Raw genomic sequence first — 23,709 nt, 5'->3', positions numbered from 1 at the left:
ATGTCTGTCATGAAGGTAGTACAAAGGCACAAGGCATTAGAACTGAGGAAGTTAATGATTGGGAAACTGGGGTGTTGAGGGGAACATCCACATATATGCTGAAGTCTGGAATGAATGAGATCAGGGGTTGGGGCAGAAAAGAAGAATACAAGGCAGGTATTGAAATCCTGCTCTCTGCTGCAAAAAAAAAAAAACAAGAAATGGAAATGAAGGGAATACACATTGGCAAGTAGAAGGAAAGAAAATGGGCTCAGAGGCATTTTGAGTTTGAGATGCCTTTGGGACATCCAGTTTGAAATGTACAATAGTCAATGGGTGAAGTTGGTCCAAAGTATAAGAAAGAGCCTACCTAGCACTAGAAAAACAGATCTGCATAGAGACAATAAAGCACACAGAGAGAGAAATAATATGGGGGAGGAGAGGGAGCCAGACTATAGAGGAACTTGGCTTGAATATTAGATATTCAAGGCCCTGAAGGCATCAGCTTCGAATCCTACCATTCCTCACTTGGATATAAAGTTCAAAAACTGAATCTGGACTTCATTAGAAAGAAACACATTTTGGGGTGGCTAAGTGGCACAGTGAATAGAGCACCGGCCCTGAAGTCAGGAGGACCTGAGTTCAAATCCGGCCTCAGACACAACACAAAAAACTAGCTGTGTGACCTTGGCCAAGTCACTTAACCCTTGCCCTCCAAAAAGCAAAAAAAAAAACTTAGAAAGAAACACATTTTATAATTTACATTAAAATCATCAATTCCAGCAATCAATTTTTCACAATGGTCCTTACCTCCATGGGGTAGATGAAGGTCTGTGCAGTAGCTCCAGCCAAAGAACCAGAAACAAATCTCTCAGCATTGTTAATTTTGGTAATGTCTTGAGTAAATAACTTCTTATACTGTGTGTGTAAATAAAAGGGTCCACATATGTATATATCTATATCTATATATATATATCTATATATATATATATATATATATATAAATGCTGAAATAAGAGAGAGATTAGTTCCCAAAAAAATGCCACTTATTTAATATGAGCTACTATTATGATTAAATGAGATAACATATTACAGGGTTTTACTAAGGTAAATTTGTAAAGTATATAAATGTTAGCTATTATTATATCATATGATATTATTTTATAATTATTAGATAATATATTCTCCACTGTGTAAATATACAATATTGTCTATGTAAATATCATATTATATATTATATCATTTATTATGAGCCCACACCCAGCAAAATATGTATACTTTAAATGTATGTGTATTTAATTCACTAGAATATTAAGTAATTAATCTACCTTGGGCCTTATTTTTTTTCTGTGTCATAGTACTACAGCTACATGTGTACAGTCAGATATATGATACTATGTTTGAAATAGAAACTCAAAAGAGGTAGGGACTGTGTCTTATATGCACCTTTTGATAGCAAAGTGGACTTAGAAATAATACTAACAATGCAATGTATGGCAATGGCTTTTTTATGCAAGGATGTTTAATTTGAATGGATTTTTCTTGGAGACTGGGCAATAATAATCTAATAAAATATGCTAGGTTACTGTATGAAGCTTTGATTTCTAAACCAAAGAATTTTAGCCAAAATTTATAATGCCAGTCTTTCCAGAAGTAATCACAAACCCATTTTAGTTATTTTATAAATAAGATGATTAATAGAGCTATAATAAATGTTAAGAAAAATAAAGAAATTAATTAATTTGTATGAAAAACTACATTTATTTTTCTGTTAAAATGGTCTTAAGGTTTTTTAAAACTCAAAAATTGTTTCTTCTTAATGAATTTCGGTAATATCTTACCTGGTCATATGCTAAGACCTTAATAGCTGTTTCTGGTGCAATTTTTAAAACATTCACACCATTTCCCCTCCAAAAGGATAGGATGCCTCCCTCTTTCAACATATGCTTAAATCCATCAACAAGATAAATTTGCTTTGAGTTTACACCCTGGGCCTATAAAAAATAAAAGAAATGGCCTCAGTGTTATTATTCTTTACAAAGTACTAGTATATAGTACCTTCTATTTTCAATGTATTTTAGCAGCCAAAGTTCATTTCAACTAATAACAATAATAATAATGAACATTAACTATGTGTTGGACACTGAACAAAGCAGTTTACAATTATCTTGTTTGATTTTATCTCATTATTGAATCATTTTGAGCTTATATGAAATTTATGACTACTCTTAAAACAGCACAGTTATTGAAAAGTACAGCAGGGGGGTGCTAGATGACACAGTGGATAGAGAATTGGCCCTGGAGTCAGGAGGATCTGAGTTCAAATTCAGCCTCAGACACTTGATACTTACTAGCTGTGTAACCCTGTGCAAGTCACTTAACCCCAATTGCCTCCAAAAAAAATTACAGTAAGTCCTCTTTAAAGGAACAACTAACTTTGGCAAGCATCAGTATAGCTGTAACTCATGAAAATGACTATTTTATTAGTAGAGAGTTATTTCTCATTTCCATTGCATCCTATCTTTCCTTCTGTTGTGTGAAAGCTTGCCCATAGCTTTATTGGTAAAGTGGTCATGGTCCAGTGACACACTTTGTAGTTAGAAACACTGTTAATAAATGTGTTTCTTCTTGTTGAATTGTATTTACCATGTGCAAAGCCACTGAGTTAGGGGAAGAGAGGATGATGGGACTGACCAGAGAGGTGGAGATATTTACTGCCTTGGAGGAATTCAAAATCTAGCAGAGGAAATGATGAGATACATAAAGAATGCTAACATGAAATGGACAACAAATGCATCACAATGGAGCAATGGATAGAGTACAAATCTGGGTCCAGACACTCACTATCTCATATGCTTATCCAAATGGCCCAAGAGTTAAGTTCTATAGAATGGACATTCCTAGACCAAGATATGCCCATGGTCAGGGCAACAATAAAGTTCCTGCAGAAGCACATGACAGAAACAATATATATTTACCCAAAAGGGAAGTTCATGGGCAATATTCTGGAACCCCAACCTCATGTGTACAGGAGGTGGGGTTTGATTTACTAGGTGGTATAACTCCAGAATTTAGCCTTCTTGTCAGAGAAGTGACATTCCTCATTCAGCAACATCCTTAGAGGTTACCTCAAATAAAATTTTTGAAAGGAAGAACTAGAAGGAGAATAAATAGCTTAGAAGAGAAAATGGTAAACCTAATACAGTTAATGGACTCTCTGAAAATTAGAGTAGACCAAGCAGAAATCAGTGATTCCATGAGACAAGAAATACTATGACAAAATTAAAAGATAGAAAAAAATAGAAGAAAATGTAAGAAATCTACTATCAAAAATATTTGACTTAGAAAACAGGTCAAGGAATAATCATTTAAAAATCATTAGACTTGGGGTGGCTAGGTGGCACAGTAAATAGAGCACTGGCCCTGGAGTCAGGAGGACCTGAGTTCAAATCCAGCCTCAGACACTTAACACAAAATTAGCCATGTGACCTCAGGCAAGTCACTTAACCCCAATTGCCCTACCTTCCCCCTCCAAAAAGCTAAAAAAAAAAAAATCATTAGACTCTCTAAAAATTATGATTTTTTTAAAAAAGCCCAGACACTACATTCCCAAAAATCATTAGGGAAAACTGTGCTGATCTATTATAAGTAGAAAGTAAAGTGAAAATAGAAAGAATATAATGATAACCAGCTGAAAGGAACCCCAAAAGAAAAATCCTCTGAATATCTTGGCCAAAATCCATAGCTTCCACATCAAAGAAAAAAATAACACTAGTAGAAGTTTAAGTACCAAGGAAACAGATTCAAGATCACATGAAATTTGGTGGCTACTACTATAAAGGAGTAGAAAAATTGAAAGATGATATTCCAAAAGACATTGACTTACAGCCAAAAATAACTTACCCTACAAAGTTGATTATAATCTTACAGGAGCAAAAATGGATTCTTAATAGAATAAAGGATTTTTATGCATTTCTAGGAAAACACCAGATCTGAGTTGGAACTTTAGAAAGTAAGCATAAAAGTCAAGAGAAATCTAGAAATATAAATTGGTTAAAGCAATTGGAAAGGGCTGTATAATGATGTTAAAATGGAGGAGAAGACACATGTCCCTTCAGAACTCAAGTCTTCAAAGAGTTTTGAAGGAATTAAATGAGGAAAACAGAAGACCTAAGGGTAGATTGGCTCTGTTCTGGGACTTTTAAGAGGGGAAAGCGAAGGAAAGGTAAAAGAAATATACTAGTATAGAAATGAGGAAGAAGGGGGTGAATATTGCTAAAGAATATACAAACATGGAAAAGGGAACAGGTGCAACAAGCATGCAATGAATCTGTCTCTTAATGGCTGAACACACTCATAAACACACATTTGGTGTACAAATACACCAAACTCAACAGAGAAATAGCTAGGAATAGGGATGGGAGTAGTTAAAAGGGAGGAAAATACCAGGGAAGGACTAGTCATAAGCAAAACAAACTTCCTGATTCTGAAGGAAGATGAAAAGGGAAAAAAAATGGAAACTAAAGACTACATATCCACTGGGGAATAGCTGAACAAATTATCATTTAGGAATGTAAGAAATATTATTGTGCTGTAATAAATGATTAAAGATGATTTCAAAGAAACCTTAGAAGGCTTATACAAACTGATGCAGAATGATGTAAGAAGACCTAAAAGAGCAACTTATACAATAACAACATTGTAAAGATAAACACTGAAAGACTTAAGAACTCTAATCAACACAATGACCAACAGAGGTCTAATAGTAAAGTATTTTATACACTTCCTGACAGAAAGGTGATGGACCCAAGGTGAAGAAAAAGACTTTTTAAAAAATATCATCCACTGGGTAGATTTGTTTTTCTTAACTATGCTTATTTGCTACACGGGGATATTTTTGGGAACTTTTTTTTAATGCACAAAAGAGAATAGAAGGAAATTCAGAAGAAAACATATATTGCAGTCCAACTTTAAAAAGTAATACGTTGAATTTATTATATATGTTTCAAAACAAATGGTATGTAATTGAGGTCCACAGTTTCATAAACATTTCCTTTTCATATGATATTTTGTATATGGAAATTTTTTTTGCTGTTTGTTAAGTCAAAATTTTTAAAAATTTAAATAAAACAAAACCTCAAGTTTGCAAAGGTTACTGGTGTTATAAACACAGATGACTAGGAGAAAGATCTCCAGAATTTTCAGAATAAAACTAACAACCAACCCAAATATTATCTACATGTTATCATAGATGGAAAGCTGAAAGGTCCCTCAGAAGCCTATTTTATAATATAACCTCTTTCATTTTCCTCATGAATTGACTTCTGTGAAAGAAGTGGTAGAAATTGGATTCAGGAGGACCTGAGTTCAAATCTGGCCTCAGACACTTGACACACTTACTAGGCATGTGACTTTGGATAAGTCATTTAACCCCAACTGCCCTCCAAAAAGCAAAAAAAACCCAACAACAATTAAGTCTATCTTTGGGGCAGCTAGGTGGCGCAGTGAATAGAGCACCAGCCCTGGAGTCAGGAGGACCCAAGTTCAAATCCAGCCTCAGACACTTAACACAAAAACTAACCGTGTGACCTTGGGCAAGTCACTTAACCCGAATTGCCCTCCAAAAGAAAAGGTGGTAGAAATAAATGATATCAAAAAAATATTTGATCAGAAAATAAGGGGGAAGCTAGATGATGCAGTGAATAGAGCACTGGCCCTAGAGTCAGGAGGACCGGAGTTTAAATACGGCCTCAGACATTTGACACACTTACTAGCCATGTGACTTTGGGCAAGTCACTTAACCCCAATTGCTCCCCCCCCAAAAAAAAACAAAGCAAAAAAAAAAAAATAAAAGAAAGAAAAGAAGGTGGACTAGTCATAAATTCATGAGGCAGCTAGGTGGCGCCATAGTGGATCGAGTGCTGGGCCTAGAGCCAGAAAGACTCATCTCCCTGAATTCAAATCCAGTCTTACACATTTACTAGCTGTGCAACACCAAGCAAGTCACTAACTCTGTTTGCCCCAGGTTGCTCATCTGTTACTCATGTGAAGAAAATGGCAAACCACTCCAGTATCTTTGCCAAGAAAACCCCAAATGGGGTCATGAAGAGTCAGACACAACCAAAAAATGACTCAACAGTCATAAATTCTGGCTAAGACTCTGGGAACACACCAATCCCCTATAGGATACAAAACAATAAGTTTGGTAAATCACTTATGAAAGATCTGTGGAAAAACAAGGACAAGAATCAAAACATCCAAGAATGATGAGGCATGACTTATAATGTAACAGATTTTACTACATGAAACAACATGAAATTGATCTTCAAGGAAGTCCAATATTTCAACCTCCAAGCACTAAAAGTCTTGTTCTTATGGATCCTACTGTAATTTCTATAAAATGTTAATTTACACAATCCAAGTGTCATAAAGAGCCATTGAGAAGTCTAAATTAGTATTAAATTGTATTTAAATCAATATTAAATTGTATTTCCCTAATAAAGTCAAGCTCACATATCAAAAGCACTACTGAGATCTGAAATATTTCTTTTAAGCAGCATCAAGCCCTTGTCATATTGTTTGGAAACACAGACAGGTGAACCATGCACTCACCTACCTGCATAATGATTTTCACCCGATCTAGGGGTGCTGTGCAGGTTCTAGAGACTGCACCAGCTATCCCACCTGCCAGCAGGCATCTCCACCACCTGCCAGATTCCCTTTCTTCCTCTGTGAAGTCATCAGGAATAGTTACACCATCCCCAATGTCAATTCCCTAAATGAAAGGCAAGTTACCATATTATTTAAATTAGAAATGGACCATCTCAAGAAGACAGCATGAAATAGTTGGGGAAGAGTCTGAAAGTCAGAGGGCCTAAGTTCAGATCCTGTTTCAACCCCATTCTTATAGGGTTCTAGTGACAGGGACAGGTTGTGTCATTCATACCACCTTAGGGTTGCCTTATTAGTATAACATTTATGCAAGAGCCATTTATTGGAGACTAGCTATCTTCTCTTAATTTAGCACATAGAGTTTGGATGTAGCCTTAATTTAGGAAGCAATTTTGGCATCCTATTTATTGTTACCTTACACTGGCTACTTATATACTTACTATAGTATGTAGTATGGACAGGTGGTCATGGAGACCATAACAAAAAAATAATTTCCATACAGTTGCCTAGTATGGTGCAAGGCACTGTACTAGGTGTAGGCAACATGAAGTTAAATAAAATATTATCCTTGTGCTCAAGGAGTTTCCAATCTAGTTGGAGAAATAAATTTGCACAAATAAGTATATTGCCAAATAGAAGTGGACAAGCACATGAGTATAAATCAATGCAATGTCAGTTCACATAGAATTGAGATTAATTTCAATTGTAAATCACCCCCTCCCCCCATAAAAAGTACCATTTTCTTCCTATGCAGATCAACTTTCCCCTACCTTACATAGGAGGGGTAATATGGATCAAAAACCTTGACAGCAGCACCTTGGTGGTTTCTCCTGATGCCACACATATTCGCAGGATGTGACTTTTGCTTAATATATGATATGTTTTGTAAATTATGCTTCTTTGATCTCTGGAATAGTTTGTACACGACTCCTGGCTTCCCTTTGCAATCTCATCTCCCCCAATTGCCCCTTTATGTTCTCGTTCAGTCATTTCGGTCATGTCCGACTCTTTATGACCCCTTCTGGGGTTTTCTTTGCCATGATATTGGAGTGGTCTGCCATGCCCTTCTCCAGCTCATTTTACAGATGAGGAAATTGAGTTAAACAGGTTAAGTGACTTTCCCAGGGTCACACAGTGTATGAAGCTGGATTTGAACTCATGTTGGCACTCTATCCACTGTACCTCTTAATTGCCCCTATGTCCCTTTATACTTGGCGGGGGAATGATCAGGGGACCAGAACAAGATACAATTTTAACACAGGACTCTGGAGGAATATCAACCCTGTACACATTCTTAATCTGGGATCCCCAACTTTTTTAAAAAATAGTTTGATAAATGTATTTCAAATTAATTAGTTTTATTTGAAATCTTGTTATTTTTCTTTATGCACCTAAAAAACATTCTGGAAAAATGTCCATAGGCTTAGCCAGGCTACCAAATGGGTTCTGTGACATTAAAAGAATAAAAAACCCTGACTTCAGCCAGGAAGGAAAATTGGAAACCATATGCCCTGGCCCCTGGTCTCATTGGTCTGACTGCCACAGTCCAAAGCTTGCTAGGTGAGAGGTTGCTCTACCAACCTTCCTAGGGCTTCCCTATGCGATAGCTGTACCTTTGACTTACAGCGTAGAATAAACATGTGGTAAAATACAAACCACACTTACAGTAGAACGTTTCCAAAACCGTACAATTTCCTCAACGTTTGTTGCTGGGTTAAATAAAAAGTAATCCCTCCATTCGTTCCAATCCACTGACATTGTCCCATCAGTGTCAATGCTGAAATAATAGTAATGAGGACATGCTTAAAACCTATGCTTATTCATAAATAAAATTAGCCTCAGTAATTAGCATTAGTGATCCATCTAGATGGAAAACAGTTCCATATTGTATATTTATAGCAACTACCACAACTCATTACCCTAGAACCCTTTTCATTTTCTTACCCCCTTCTCCTCTTGGAACACCTTGCTCCCTTCCTGGCTCCATTCAGGAGATGTCTCCTACGGGAGGCCTTTCCTGATTTTTTGAGTTGTTGGCACTCCCCACCCTGAGATTACTTTGTTTTGTTTTTGTATGTAATAAGCATTTACTTATCTGTGTAGCAGTGAAAACTATGAAGACAGAGACTTTGTCCTTTGATTTTGGGGTTCCTAGGACCTAGCAAAGGGCCTGGCACACATTAAGCCCTTATGTCACCACAGACCTTCTCCTCCTTCCACCATGTCTAGTACCCTCCACACCAAATCTACAATGTGGACCTCTATACCCAGATCTTCTAGGACCCAGGCTATGCTCCCTGGGGAAGTTAATCCACTCAGTTCTGGAGTTCCTACCCCTAAGTCGATTTGTGACTGAGTGTGTGCAAACTAGCCCACTCAGGCAACTATATCTACTAGATATCAGGCCATGTATTAGTTTCATATTCCTGCTAGTCATCCAGTCATTCATACAGAACATATCACCAACTGTCTGCCACCACGGGATATCCCAGTTCCTTTTCCATTTCCCCAGAACAAAATTTCTCTCCTTAAAATGTGTGGTCTTCTCCTATGAGAATGCAAGCTCCTTAAATTCAAAGATTGTCTTATTAATCTATCGATCTGTCTATCTATCTATCTGTCTGTCTGTCTCCCTGTCTCTCTGTCTATTCTACCAATCTCTATTGAAATACTCATCTCTCCAGCATTTAACATAGTGCCTTCCAACATAATATGTCCTTAATAAATGTTTTGTCCTTCATTCATTGTAAGGTTGTCTGGGTATTAAAGAAAATTGCCTTAGTGAATTATATGCTAATCAACCAACAATTCTAATATGCATACAGAATTATGTATCAATAAGAGATAATAAAAAAAAAAGAATCCAGGCATGGTACCTGCCTTTAAGGAATTTATAATCTAACAGAACAAAATCACCAAAACACAAATAAAACACCCTAAAGTGCAAATAACAAAACTAGGAGGAAAAAGAAGAAAGGAAGTGAAGAGAAGGCAGTAGAGAAGGTGGGTAGAGAAGTGGGAGAGGAAATCTCATCCTCTAGTTGTTAGAAATTTGAGCAAACCCTAAAAAGATTATCTGCTCTACAGAGTAGCCTTGCCTTTACTCGCTGACAACAACGCAGCTATATCTTAGGATGGCATAATAAACACTGACATATCTGTATGGGCCTCAGAACTGAAAAACCAGCAAAATGTCCAGAAAAACAGCACAGGATTGCTCCATAAAATATGTGGCAGTACGATAGAATGGATGGAGAACTGGCCTATGAGTCAAGATGACCTGAGTTCAAGACCTCCAACACCCATTAGCTGTGTGTCCCTGGCCAAATTAACTATTCAAGGCTCCAAGTTGCAGAATATGTGCCAATCTGCATCAGTGGAGGGAATTTCTTCACAGGGAGCTCCTATTATCAAGGAAATTTAATAGATTTAACCCCCAAAAAGTATACATATACATGTATGCATAGTTCAAATCCATACGTATGCAAAATCTGGGCTGCCCGCCTATTGTTCCTCTCTCACCAGCCCACGTCCATGCCAATCATAGATTTCCTAGATGACACGTCTTGGGCCATTTCTTTTGCAAACATTTTTATGATAATGTTCTGCTGCCTACTTCCAATTACAATGTTTGTTATTCTTTTACCCTTTGGATCACCAGCAATTTTGATTCTTTGTGAAATGTAGCATTGTTCCATAACCTGAAGACTTGGGAGAAAAAATGCTTTAAAAAGTTATTTGGTGCAAACTCAAGGGAAAAAAAATTGTTTCAGGGAGAAGATTGGGATTGCTGAGAGTTCTGCACAGGTTCCTAAAAGCAATTTATCCCCTTCTCTTCCAATTCAGTTCTGGGTCTAGCTCATTGTCCATCCAAAGTGTTTACCCAAGACATATCAATTGATGGACCAACTAAATGGAATGCTCAGTCAACTATATGTCATAATCTGGACTCTCAGCATTCTTCACGCACCTCTTCTTTCCTATGTTGATTGCTTGGCTGAACTTTGAGTGCCTCTGGGTTCATTTGAGAATTTCTGTAGTATTCAATGACTTGATGGAAACAACACAATAGAAGCTTCTTAGGGGTACCTCATCTGCTACAGAGGGCTCCTCTTCTACTTGAACCTTGAGCTGGCTGTCCTCCAACACAGTGGCAAATACTTCTGACCAACATGTTTTCCTGTTTTATGCCTTGACTGATATTGATAATCAGAGGGTCACAGAGATCTTCTGTTGCATCTTAAGAGGAGTCCTGTTTGATCTTAACCTAATCATGGGAGACATCTTGTTGAAGGAGAAACCTTCAGGATGCATTTATCTCTGCCAAATTAAATGTTTTGGTTTTCTTTTTCTTTTTGGAGGGGGGGAAGTAAGGGCAATTGGGGTTAAGTGACTTGCCCAAGATCACACAGCTAGTTTTTTGTGTTAAGTGTCTAAGGCCAGATTTGAACTCAGGTCCTCCTGACTCCAGGGCTGGTGCTCTATTCACTGCGCCACCTAGCCACCCCATTAAATGTTTTTTTTAAAGCAATCCACAAATATTAAGCACAGTATGATATTGTATTCTCTGTACCTTTCAGTTAATTGTGAGTCTGAAAATGTGATTTTTTTACCCATCCCTACACACACACACACACACACACACACACACACACACACACACACACACTTAGAGAACCACTTAGAGCACTAGGAAGTTACATGGCTTATTCTCTTATCAGCTTTTTAATGAGGATAGCTACAATACATATGTAGAATGTCTTCATAAAGATTTTATAAAGGAGAGAAGTAGGCAGATGAGTCAGTAGTAATTAGTTCCTCTTGATCACCTTTCCTTTGTGAATTTTTTCTCATCTTTCAGGACCCTCTCATTTCATATATCTCCATTGCTATTCCCTCATCACCCTAAAAATGGATTGTCTACACCTCTTTGCATACTTGGTCTAGACTAGTTACTCTTCCCATCTCTGTCATCTTACTTCATTTCTATTTTTCTCATAAAGCCCATCAGAGACTAGGATGTTAGCTATACATATACAGAGCTGCATACACAGTGAAAAAAACAGAAGGTGAAGGCAGGATGTAGTTTTGACTGTTAGAATGAATAAGTGATGAGATCACCAATCCACTAACAGATAAAAAAAGAAAAAACTCAAGTGTGTTACTTACTTTACCGACTATAACTAAGTCAGTAAAGATCAAAGGCAAAATAAAAGCTAAACATAAGAAATTGATGTTTCACTTTTCCCCACTCTCAGGCTACTCAAAGCCAGTTTTTAAATAATTATGTTCCATTAATAATTCAAAGTTAAAATTGGCTTTCCATACACCATTCTGTTACAAGCCACAAAGTCGAAAGTATTGTTTGGTCAGGTGTCTTCTTTGGAATTTCAGAACCACCACTGCCACCTAACTGAAATAGACTGAAGTCACTTTCTTTCTGAAGCAAACATCCTCTTTCAGACCAAAATCTTGCCCCTTCTGGTTCTTACTTATTGAAGAAAGCCCATGCACTGGTCTCATTTGGAACATGACTTCTGACCTACTGGGATCCTAATCATCTTGAGTTTGTTTTTCCCTCCCTGCCTTCATATACTAGCATCTTTGGGTTGACGGCCCTTAGTTTTGGCTCATTCTAATCAAGCTCCTAGGGTTGGAAGCTGGATATTTGTATTTTCCAAAAGCATGAGTCTGATAACTCTGTTCTCCCTAAACTCCAGTGACTCCCTGTAACCTCCAGTTCAAATAAAAAATCCTATTTTGTATTAAAATTCTTCACATCCTTGTCCCTCCATAGCATTCCAGTCTTCTTACACTCAAACTATCCTCCAGACCTGCTACAATACAGCTACACTAACCAACTTACTGATGCTGGCAAACTACACCCCATTCTCCATCTCCCTCCCTTTGAACCAGATGGCTCCCATGCCTGGAATTGTCTCCCTTCTCTCCTCCGCCTCTTAGGTTTCCCTGTCTTCATTCAAGACATAGCTCAAATTCCCATGCCCTGCAGGGGACCTTTCCCAATCACCTCTGTGCTAGTAACCTTCCCCTTTGAGATTATCTTCCATTTACTTCGAATATATCTTGTATTACATAGTTTTTACAATTTGTCTCTCTCACTGGACTGTGAGCTACTTGAGAGCAGGGATTGTTTTTGCCCTTTGTTGATAAACTCAGTGCCTGGCACATAGTAAGGGCATAACAAATGTTTATTGATTAATCATAACAAATGATTAATTAAGTTTGCATGTATCTTTTTTCAAGTCCATATACATGTATATTTAAGTACATGCGTATGTGTGTGTGTATTATATACACATAACAGAGACAACCCAATAAACAACATACACGAGTCAAATAAGTGTTTTGTAAGATTAAGGAAGAGAAAAAAAGGACCATATTTCTGTCGATAACAGCTTATATTATGGAACACTGAAATGAAAGCTTTAAAAAAAATTATCAAAAATAAAAATAAGGGCTAACCTTTGAAGAATTCTCTCTGCCTGTCGTACAGAAATTTCTATACCAAGTACCTTGAGAGCCTGGATAATTTCTGAGGTTTCAATTAGTCCTTTAAAAGAATGAAAAGAAACATATGCTGTTTGAAAGCCTTTGAAAAGACACTGACACCAACATTTTTAGGGGCATTGTTATAACAATCTATAAAATTCTAAGAGTTTATGATAGTACCTGGTCTTTATATGCAAAGGTTAAATAAAGCATCAAAAATGAAGATCCCATTTGAACTTGTAGGAAAATGTCAAAGAAAGCAATTGGCTTTACATATATGTGTGTATGTGTTCATATACACACATATGTGCATATGTATATAGATATATTATTGATATCTTTTATTTTCACATCACCTTCATTTCCCAATGTATCCCTCCACCCACCTTCCAAGAGTGCCATTTCATATAACAAAGGGGAAAAAAGCAGTTTAACAAAACTAAGCAATATATTAACAACATCTGATAATTATATGCTGTTTCATATACCCATGGTATGTATATATATGTGTGTGCATGCATGTATGTGTATCTGTATATGTGTGTGTATCCATATATATGGATACATATCCATATGTCCTTCTGTAAAGAAGGATGGGAGGTGTATTTTCATAGCTCTTCTTCAGGACCAAGTATGGTCATTACAATTATAGAGGAGTCAGTATAGATTCTTTGGCTTTTTCCATTTCGCAGTGGTGTAGCCATTGTTTTTTTTTTTAAAGCAATCAGGGTTAAGTAACTTGCTCAAGGTTACACAGCCAATTATTTCTGGGTGTGGTGTTAAGTATCTGAGCCCGGATTCGATCCCCAGGTCATCCTGACACTGGAGCCGGTGCTCTTACTTGCTGTGCTACCTGGCCGCCCCTAGTGTAGCCATTGTTAATATACTAATTTCCTGCCTCTGCTTAATTTGTTTTGTATCAGGGTGCATGTGTTCCCCTGTCTCTCTTTATTCTTCATATTCATAGTATTAAAGCTTTAGATCTAGAAGGGGCCTTCTTAGAGGCCATCAAGGTCAACTCCTTTTTTTACACATGAAGAAAATGAAACTGAGACCAATAAAGTGACTTGCTTAGAGCTAGTTCAAGCAGAATAAGAACTCAGGACTTCCTGGCTTCAGCTGGGTCACCTAGCTATGTACATCATTTCTTATAACACAATAACATTCCATTACATTCAGGTACTACAATATGTATAGCCACTCTCCAATTAAGGGACTTTTGCTTCTTTCTAATACTGAAAAATGACACTATAAATCTTTTTGTGTATATGGGGCATTTCTTTTCAACACCGATCTCCTTGAAGTATATATTATATGCCTACTGTTGGGCCTTCTGGGTCAATGATTAGGGATATCTCACTCAATCTGTTAGCCTAAATCAAGATTGCTTTCCAGAATAGTAAGACTAATTCACAGTTCAAGCAACAATCCATTAGTGTGTCTGCCTTTCCACAACCTCTCCAACACTGATCATTCCCATCTTTTGTCACCTTTTACATTTGCTGGCTGTGAAGTAAAACCTAGGAGTTGTTTTGATTTACCCTCCTTTTATTTTATTTTTTGCTTTTTTGGGAGGGCAATTAAGGGACTTGTCCAAGGTCACACAGCTAGTGTGTGTGTGTGTGTGTGTGTGTGTGTGTGTGTGTGTGTTAAGTGTCTGAGGCCAGATTTGAACTCAGGTCCTCCTGACTCCAGGGTCAGTGCTCTATTCACTGCACTACCTAGCCACCCCTACCCTCCTTTTATTAGTAGTTATTTGGAACAATTTTTCATATGGCTGCTAATAGTTTGCAATTCTCTTGACAGATACTTTTCCTCCTCCTATTGACTACTTATCCATCAAAGAATGGCCTTGATCTTATGTATTTTGGTTAGATTCCTATATATCTTGAGTATCAGGCCTTTTTCAGTTTTGATATCACATAATTTAAATTATTAAAAAAATTAGTCATTTCTGTCCCTAATTTGGTTAAAAATTCTCCTACAGCCATAAGTGTGAAAGATATCTGATATTGTTCCATATAAATTTTAATGTAATCATCTAATATCTTCAAGGGTCACAGAGAGAGTAAATAAGACAGAGTTGGGGAAGAGTTTGGATGTATTTTTAAGATCTTAAGAAAAATAGAAAAGAGAAGGAAAAAAGAACACACTATGGAAAAAAAAGATGGAGGAAGATGGCATTATTTATTATCTCACATAATCAAGGTTCCTAAGATTATACAATTATCAAAGAAAGAGTGGGGGAAACAGATTAATGAACTACACCTAATATGTCACTTTCATCTGAACCAGACAAAGGAGGGTTAAACACACATGGTCTAGAAAGACACTAAACTCAATAGGGAATAAGGTGAGAACAGACAGAGAGGGCAGTGAAGATTAAAAGAGAAGGTAAATTCAAGAAGGAATTAATCATGAACAAAACAAACTCCAACATCAGAGGGTAGATAATGTGAAGAGGGAATAAAAGGAAATAAAATATAAGAAATTGTGACTGGGGACTAAACAAGGATAAGAGAAGAGGTACAGAAAATGGAAGTAGACTGCACAAAATATAGATTGTTAGAGCTAAGCAAGGTGCTCTCTCACTACCCTCTTCTTTGTAGAGAGGGAGGTTTGGTTGGCAAAGAAAGGAATCCAACAATATATTATTTACAAGAAAATACTTGAAACATGAAGATTCCCACAGAGTTAAAAATAATGAGCTGGAGCAAAATCTATTATGCTTCATACAAACTCAAAAAATCAGGGATAGTAAGCATAGTCTCAGACAAGGCAACTGTAAAAATAGAAGTGATTAAAAGAGATTAAAAAGGAAATCACTTATTCTTAAAGAGACCATAGATAATTAATATCATTATTTTATGCACAAGAGTATATACATACATATAAAATATACAAACATATACATTAAAAATAAAGGAAAAGTTAATCAGTTTACAAAGAGAAATATGGAATGAAACTACAATACTAGGGGATCTCAATGTACCCATCTTAGACTCAAACAAATCTAACCAAAAGATAAGCAAAGAAAGCTAGATATGATAAGTCTCCAGTGATTACTGAATAGAAATAGAAAGGTGTGTGTGTGTGTGTATATGTGTGTATTTCTCAGCTGTGCATGGCACCCATACAAATATTAGCCATGTAATAAAGCATGAAAACTTCATAAGTATGCAATATTTAACATATCCTTTACAATAAAATAAAAATAATATTCAGTAAAGGGACTTTGAAGAAATTATTAAGAAATTACTTGGAAACTAAGTGTAGCAGCAAGTACCCTAGCATACCCAGGATGGCTGCTAGTACAGCTTCTTTGATCTGCTTTTCTAAAGGAAAGCAATTCAAAAAGGGTTAACAATCTTGCTTTTATCAAACAAATATATATCATTTACCTAGTTCAGGGGAAAAAGTCAGCACCCTGAACAGAGAATACAAACAGAAGTTACAAGCAAACAAAAATACAGACAAAGAAAATAACACAGTTCAGCAGACAGAACTTCTAGCTGTGTGACCATTACATCCATACCTAGTCACCAGAGAGAGAAGCACCAACGTTTGGGTTTTCAAAGCCAGGGGGCTCAACAGCTACTCAGAGTCTCATCTGGCCAAATCATACAACTCTTCCCAAAGTGAGCACTCAAAGCAAAACCTTGCCTCAGAGGTATATATAGCCTTCTCTAGGGTCAGAGAACATCACAACCCTTGTGACCCACTTGACTTCAAAGTAACAAAAGCTGTACCTTCCTTAAAAACAAGCCCCCCTCAAAACAAGCTTCTCCTGTAGGCTCTGCTCCACCCTTCAGCAAACTCTTCCCACCACAGGCTCCATGTGACCACATTCAGCCTATTAGGGGGCAGAGTTTATTTTCAAATCAGGAAAGGCCCTCAAGTTCAATTTAGGCTTATTAAGAGGCAGGGAAGATCTTCAAATTACCATTACCATTACACTAAGTTACTTAATCCTAAAAAAAAAATGATGGGTCAAAGAACAAATCATAGAAACAATGGAAAGTTTAACCAAAGAAAATTACAACAGTGAAACAACAAACCAAAAACTCTTGGGATGCAGTCAAAAAAGTACTTAGAGAAAATGTATATCTCTAAGTATATTCATCATTCAAACTGGGTAAGGGGGGACAAGGAGAGACAGAGACAGAGATAGAGACAATGAACTGAGCATGGAGTTAAAAAATTAATTTTTGAGAAGTGTTGTGTGACTTGACCAGACAAGACTCTGGGCAGCCATTGTCGAGACCCCCAGCTTTGAAAACCCAGATGTTGATGCTTCCCTCTCTGGTGATTGTGATTAGGTATGGATGTATGCAATGGTTGGAAGCCTGTATGCTGAAATGTTTCTCTGTCTTGTAACTTCTGCTTGTAACCTCTGTATACTCTGAAGATTGGGGTGCTGACCTTTTCCCCTGAACTAGGTAAATGATATGTTTGATTCATTAAAGCAAGATTGTTAATCCATTTTGTGTTGCTTTCCTTTAGAAAAGTAGATCTAAGAACCTGTGTTGGTGATGCTGGGGTGCCTGCTGCTATAAATGGCATCACAAACAGGATCCATAGAGTAAAAGAAAAGTATGGGGGCTGGGATAATTGTTTGTTTCCCAGTTGTGATAGCTGTGACTCTGTGGAACCATGGAATGGGAGAGAAGAACGGCCTACATGATGACTTCACTGAGCTGAGAGCAGGAATGGTGAGCTGCCTGCATCGAGACCTGGGCAGAAGCCAGGAGCAGCTGACACCTGCTGGAGGAAAAGGAACCCAGGAGTTCAGAATTCAGCCACAGGACAAGATAAGGACTGTGCGGCAAGGCAGGAGTGTTTTCTTGCTGCATCTCCCAGTTTGGGACCCAGGGGGAGGATGGACTTGTGTCTATGGTGGGTGGTGTGAAGGACCATGGAACCCCAAGGACCCCAGCCTGTTGGTTTTATTGCCCAGCTGCCCCTCAGAACTTGGGAGCAGGGGCTGGAGCAGTGTGAGGGAAAGGACACCCCACTCCTCCCAAGAGAACTTTATTTGGACACTTGTTTTGAATTGAGGTGGTAATGCTATGTACTTTGTGTTTGTTTAAGGCCCTTTGGCCACTTTGGTAACTTTAGTTATGTATCTTGCAAACCTAAGAGATAATGTTAATTCAAATGTAAATTGTCTATGCTATGGCATGAAAGATCTTGGGGCTGAATGTTATAGGAATGTAAATTTTTAAGATCTTCCCTGCCCCTAGGTTAAGTGCACCTGGAGCCTGTGGTGGGAGGCTTGTTTTTCAGAAATGCCCACACCTTGGTGCTTTGTGATTGGGCAGTGGTTCAAGAGGGTTGTTACATTCTCTGACTCAGGAGAAGGCTATATAATCTATGATGTGAGACTTTGTTTTGGGGATCACTTTGAGAAGTGTTGTATGACTTGACCAGACAAGACTCTGAGCAGCTGTTGTTGAGTCCCCCAGCTTTGAAAACCCAGATGTTGATGCTTCCCTCTCTGGTAACTGTGATTAGGTATGGATGTATGTAATGGTTGGACAGTTTGGAAGCCTGTCTGCTGAAATGTTTCTCTGTCTTGTAACTTCTGCTTGTAACCGCTGTATACTCTGAAGTTCGGGGTGCTGACTTTTTCCCCTGAACTACATAAATGATATGTTTGATTGATTAAAGCAAGATTGTTAACCCAAAAATAAATAAATTTATTAAATAAATTAAAAAACCAACAAACTTCAACTAAATCCAAAAGTAGAAATTCTGAAAACAAAACAAAAGATTACTAGAAATGGAAGCAAAAAACTTGGTGGAGCCAAAATGGTGAGGCAAAAGGAGCTTTCTAGTTAAGCCCTTCCAACATTCTCCTCTAAACAACTTTAAAATAACATGTCAAATTGAATCTAAAGCAGCATAACTAACAAAAGGTTAGGGTGAGACTTTTTTTTTCAGCCCAGGACAAAGTGGGAGGTCAGAAGGAGAGCTCTGTGGTGCTTAGGCTGTCTGGAGGTGCAGTACAGCAGGGAACATTAGCTGTCTGCTTTAGAGGCAGTGGAGGAAAAAAATGGACGTTTAACAACTAAAATAAAAGACTTCTAGGTATTACTGACAAAAGTATCGGAGCTTAATAGAAAATGTGACACACAAGCACAAGACTAAAGAGGGACATAAAAAGGTAAACGTGAGTGAGAAACACGAGGAAGTTAATTAAACTTTTTACATTCCCAAGTGGGAAAATGATACAAGTAACCCCAAAGAATTTTATCATCACTGGGGCAATCAGAAATCTATTTAGACAACGAGCATGGAAGTAAGTCTATTATGTTGGGAAGTTTTTATGAAGGTGCCATGTATAACTGGGAAAAAGGTATATGCCTTTTGATTCTCATCTAATTTTCTCTAGAGGTCTATCATATCTAATTTTTCTAAAATTCTGTTCATTTCCTTAACTTCTTCCTTATTTATTTTATGGTTAGACTTATTTAGTTCTGTGAGGGAAAAGTTGAGGTCTCCTATCATTATAATTTTACTGTCTATTTCCTCCTGTAGTTCATTTACTTTTTCTTTAAGAATTTGAATGCTTTTAGGGGATTCCCATCTATTAGAGAATGGCTGACCAAGTTGTGGTATATGACTATGATAAAATACTGTTGTGCTATAAGAAATGACAAGCAGGTTGATTTCAGAAAAACCTGGAAAGACTTACATGAACTGATATAAAGTGAGGTGAGCAGAACCAGGAGAACATTGTACACAGTAATAGCAATATTGTAAAATGATCAACTGAGAGTGACTTAGCTATTCTCAGCAATACAATGATCAGATACAGTTCCAAAGGACTCATGATAAAAAATGCTATCCATACCCAGAGAAAGAACTGATAGAGTCTGAATGTAGATTGAAGCATACCATTTTTCACTTTCTTTCGTGCATGTGTGTGTGCACATGCACACATGTGCATGTGTTTCTCTTGGTCTATATTTTCTTTCATAACATGACTTGTTAGGGCCACGAGTGTGAGAGACACTGCGGCAGTCACAAGATGTCAGAGGGAGTGCACATGACCTCTGAGGGGCAGGGGCTTGGAGATATGGAGGCCGACTCCGCCGGGCCGTAAAGGCTGACATGGCATTGAGTGCAGGGTCGTGGGGGCCGACTCTGCTGGGTTGGGAAAGGCCAACGTGGCACTGAGCGTGTCCCATAAATACGGACTCCTCTTAACACATACTCCTTTGCCCTGCACTTGGGAGAGTGCACGATTGGCTCCCACATGACAGGTGACAAGGGGGCAGCCGGATGGGGTGCACATGGCTTTCTGAGGGACGTTGTTGGGACAGCTTTGCCTGGGGGTTAACCAACCAGGGACAAGGGAGCTTTGGGTGCAGTGATGCAAGAGTGATACTCTGTGTGGCAGTGTGTAAAGGACTTCCAGAAAGGACGTTGCTCCTTGGTCTTATACAACGTACTCGGGAGAGAACATGATTGGCCCCGCAAGGCGTGCCCCACAAGGCTTATAAATTGGGGAGATAGAGGAAGTGAGTTAGTTCCTGCTTAGTTCCTGCCTAGTTCCAGTTCCGCCTGGGAGTGGAGGGAGTGAGTTGAGGGAGTTCAGTTAGTTCCAGTTCCGCCTGGAAGTGAGTTAGTTCCTGTGCCTGTTCCTGTGCTTGCTTGTGGTGCTGTTAAGATGTAACTGAATAAACAGCTTCACATCATACTTTCCATGTCCTGGGTGTTCTGTGGGGGTAAGTTCTTCTTGGAGACAAGAAGCCGAAGACGTCCGAAGACCTTGTATAAGATAAGGCTGGAGTTGGGACCAGGACCCCAACAATGACTAATACGGAAATATGTTTTGCATAATTGCACATGTATAACCTCTGTCAATTTGCTTACCGTCTGAGGAAGGTAGGAAGATGAAGGAGATAGAGAGAAAAATTTTAAAAAATGAAAAAAATATAAAGGGTGATACCATAAGCAAATTAGGAGAGCAAGGAATAATTTACCTGTCAGATCTATGGAAAAGAGAAGAATTTGTGACCAAACAAGAAATAAAGAACAATGTGAAATTCAAAGTGGATAAGTTTTATTACATTAAATTAAAAAGTTTTGCATAAACAAAACCAATGCAACTAAGATTAGAAGGAAAGTAGATAGAGAAGTGGGAAACAATTCTTACAGCCAGTATCTCTGATAAAGGCCTCATTTCTCAAATATATAGAGAACTGTGTCAAATCTATAAGAATACAAGTGTTCCCAATTGACAAATCAAAGGATATGAATGGGCAATTTTCAGATGAAGAAATCAAACCTATCTATAGTCTTATGAAAAAATGTTCTAAATCTCTATTGATAGGGAAATGCAAATTAAAACAATTCTGAGGTACCACCTCACACCTATCAGATTGGTTTATATGATAGAAAAGGAAAATGATAATGTTGGAGATGTGGGAAAACTGGAACACTAATGCACTCTTGGTGGAGTTATGAATTGATCCAACCATTCTGGAAAACAATTTGGAACCATGCCCAAAAAGCAAACAAACTGTGCATACTCTTTGATCCAGCAATACCACTACTAGGTCTGCATCCCAAAAAGATCATAAAAAAGGGAAAAGGAACTAGAGGTACAAAAATATTTATAGCAGCTCTTTTTGTGGTAGCAAAGAATTGGAAATTGAGGGGATGTTCATGCATTGGGGAATGGAACAACAAGTTGTGGTATATAAATATAATGGAATACTATTGTGCCATAAGAAATGAGCTGGTAGATTTCAGAAAAACCTGGAAAGACTTACATAAATTGATGCAAAGTAAAGTGAGCAGAACCAAGAGAACACTGTACACAGTAACAGCAACATAGTAATGATCAACTACAATTGATTTGGCTCTTCTCAGCAATACAATGATCAAAGATAATTCCAAAAGACTCATGATGGAAAATACCATCCACATCCATAGAAAGAATATGGAGTCTAAATGCAAATTGAAGCATACTATTTTCACTTTTTTTTGTTTTTGTGGCTTTTCTCTTCTACTCTTTTTGTTCTTTCACAACATGACTAATGTGGAAACATGTTTACATGATTGTACACACATAACCTATATCAGATTTCTTGCTGTCTTAGGAAAGTGGGATGCAAAGGGAGGGAGAAAAAAATTGGAACTCAAAATCTTATAAAAAATGAATGTTGAAAACCATCTGTAAAGTAATGGGGAAAAATAAAATACTATTTATCAAAAAATGTCCTTTGTTCAACTCTTTATCCTTCTTAACTTTTCTACAGTATTTGATAATGTTGGTTATCTTCTCCACCTGGATACCATCTCCTCTCTAGATTTTCATGAGCCTGTGCTTTCTTGATTCTCCTCCTACCAGTCTGATCACTACCTTTGGGGTCTCATTCTCTACAACAGGCTAACTGTGGGTGTATCCTAAGGTTCTATCCTGGTCTGTCACATGGATTTTATGATCATCTCTATACAGATGACTCTTAAATCTATATATGAAATACAAATGTCTCCCCTGAGCTCCTATTGTGAATCTTGAAATGCTTATTGGACATTTAATACAGAATAATCCCATAAACATCTCAAACTTAAAATTTCCAAAATAGCCCTCCTTATCATTTCCCCGCAGTATACCCCGAATTGGGTCCATTCCATATTCCTCTTCCTAAAATGTCTTCTTTCTTTCAGACCACCATCATCCTTGTAATCACCCATTTGAACATCCTTGGTTTTGTCCTTGACTCTTCACTCTCTCTCTTTCACTTCCCATATCTAATTGATTGCCAAAAATTTTCATTTCTACCTACACACAATCTTGTCTATCAGTCCCATTCTCTCTACTCACACAACCACTTTTCACCTGGACTACTGCAATAGCCTCCTAATTGATCTCCTTATTTTGTCTGTTGCCTCTCTAATCTGTCTTCCACACAGTCACCCATGATTTTCTTAAAGCACAAGTTGGGCCATCTCACTCACCTGATCAATAAACTCCAATAACCCCTACTATAAAATATAAATTATTTTAATAGACATTTAAAACCCTTCAGAAGTCAGCAGTAACCTTTATGTCCAGCATTAATACGTTACTCCCCTTTCCACATTCTATAGGCCAGCCAAGCTGTCTTTCTTGCTGCTCTTCATAGATGATATTCCATTTCCTACCTTTGTATTGGCTGTCCTTGGTGCCTTGAATATACTCCCTCCTCACCTCTGACTCTTTGAATCTCTTGTTTCCTTCAAGAATCAGCTCAAGCACCACCTTCTACATGAAGCTTTTCTGAATTCCCAGTAGCTAATACCTCTAGCCTCCACTCCTCCATCCCCCACCCTTACAAAAAAAATTACCTTATCTTTTGCATGCATTTTACATATGCATCCATATATACGTCTCCTTCCCTGGATAGCATCTATGGTCTTGAGCACAGGGACTGATTCACTTTTGTCTTTATATCTCTAGTGCCTAGCACCATACTTGGTGTATAGAACCATTAATAAATGGGGATGGATGGATGGATGGATGGATGGATGGATGGATGGATGGATGGA

The 23,709-nt window shown here is 37.7% G+C and overlaps 1 protein-coding gene across 1 annotated transcript in view; it reads right to left on the bottom strand.

Annotated features, from left to right (window-relative positions):
- Positions 1-23,709, bottom strand: part of LOC138162255 (mitochondrial adenyl nucleotide antiporter SLC25A24-like) — an 87,598-nt gene that overhangs the window by 21,380 nt on the left and 42,509 nt on the right. Inside the window, exons 5-9 of the mRNA XM_069089284.1 lie at positions 13,138-13,225; positions 8,317-8,428; positions 6,596-6,754; positions 1,821-1,973; positions 790-897 (exon numbers count right to left, since the gene is read on the bottom strand). Coding sequence (XP_068945385.1) covers positions 790-897; positions 1,821-1,973; positions 6,596-6,754; positions 8,317-8,428; positions 13,138-13,225 — 620 coding nt within the window. The remainder of the gene's footprint in view (positions 1-789; positions 898-1,820; positions 1,974-6,595; positions 6,755-8,316; positions 8,429-13,137; positions 13,226-23,709) is intronic.

This window comes from Petaurus breviceps, unplaced genomic scaffold (genome assembly GCF_028583685.1).
Source record: "Petaurus breviceps papuanus isolate PSGF00001 unplaced genomic scaffold, PetGlider_PUasm1.0 186, whole genome shotgun sequence".
Taxonomy (NCBI): Eukaryota; Metazoa; Chordata; class Mammalia; order Diprotodontia; family Petauridae; genus Petaurus; species Petaurus breviceps.
The sequence above is the reverse complement of the archived record's forward strand: the minus strand, read 5'-3'. Positions and strand labels throughout refer to the sequence as shown.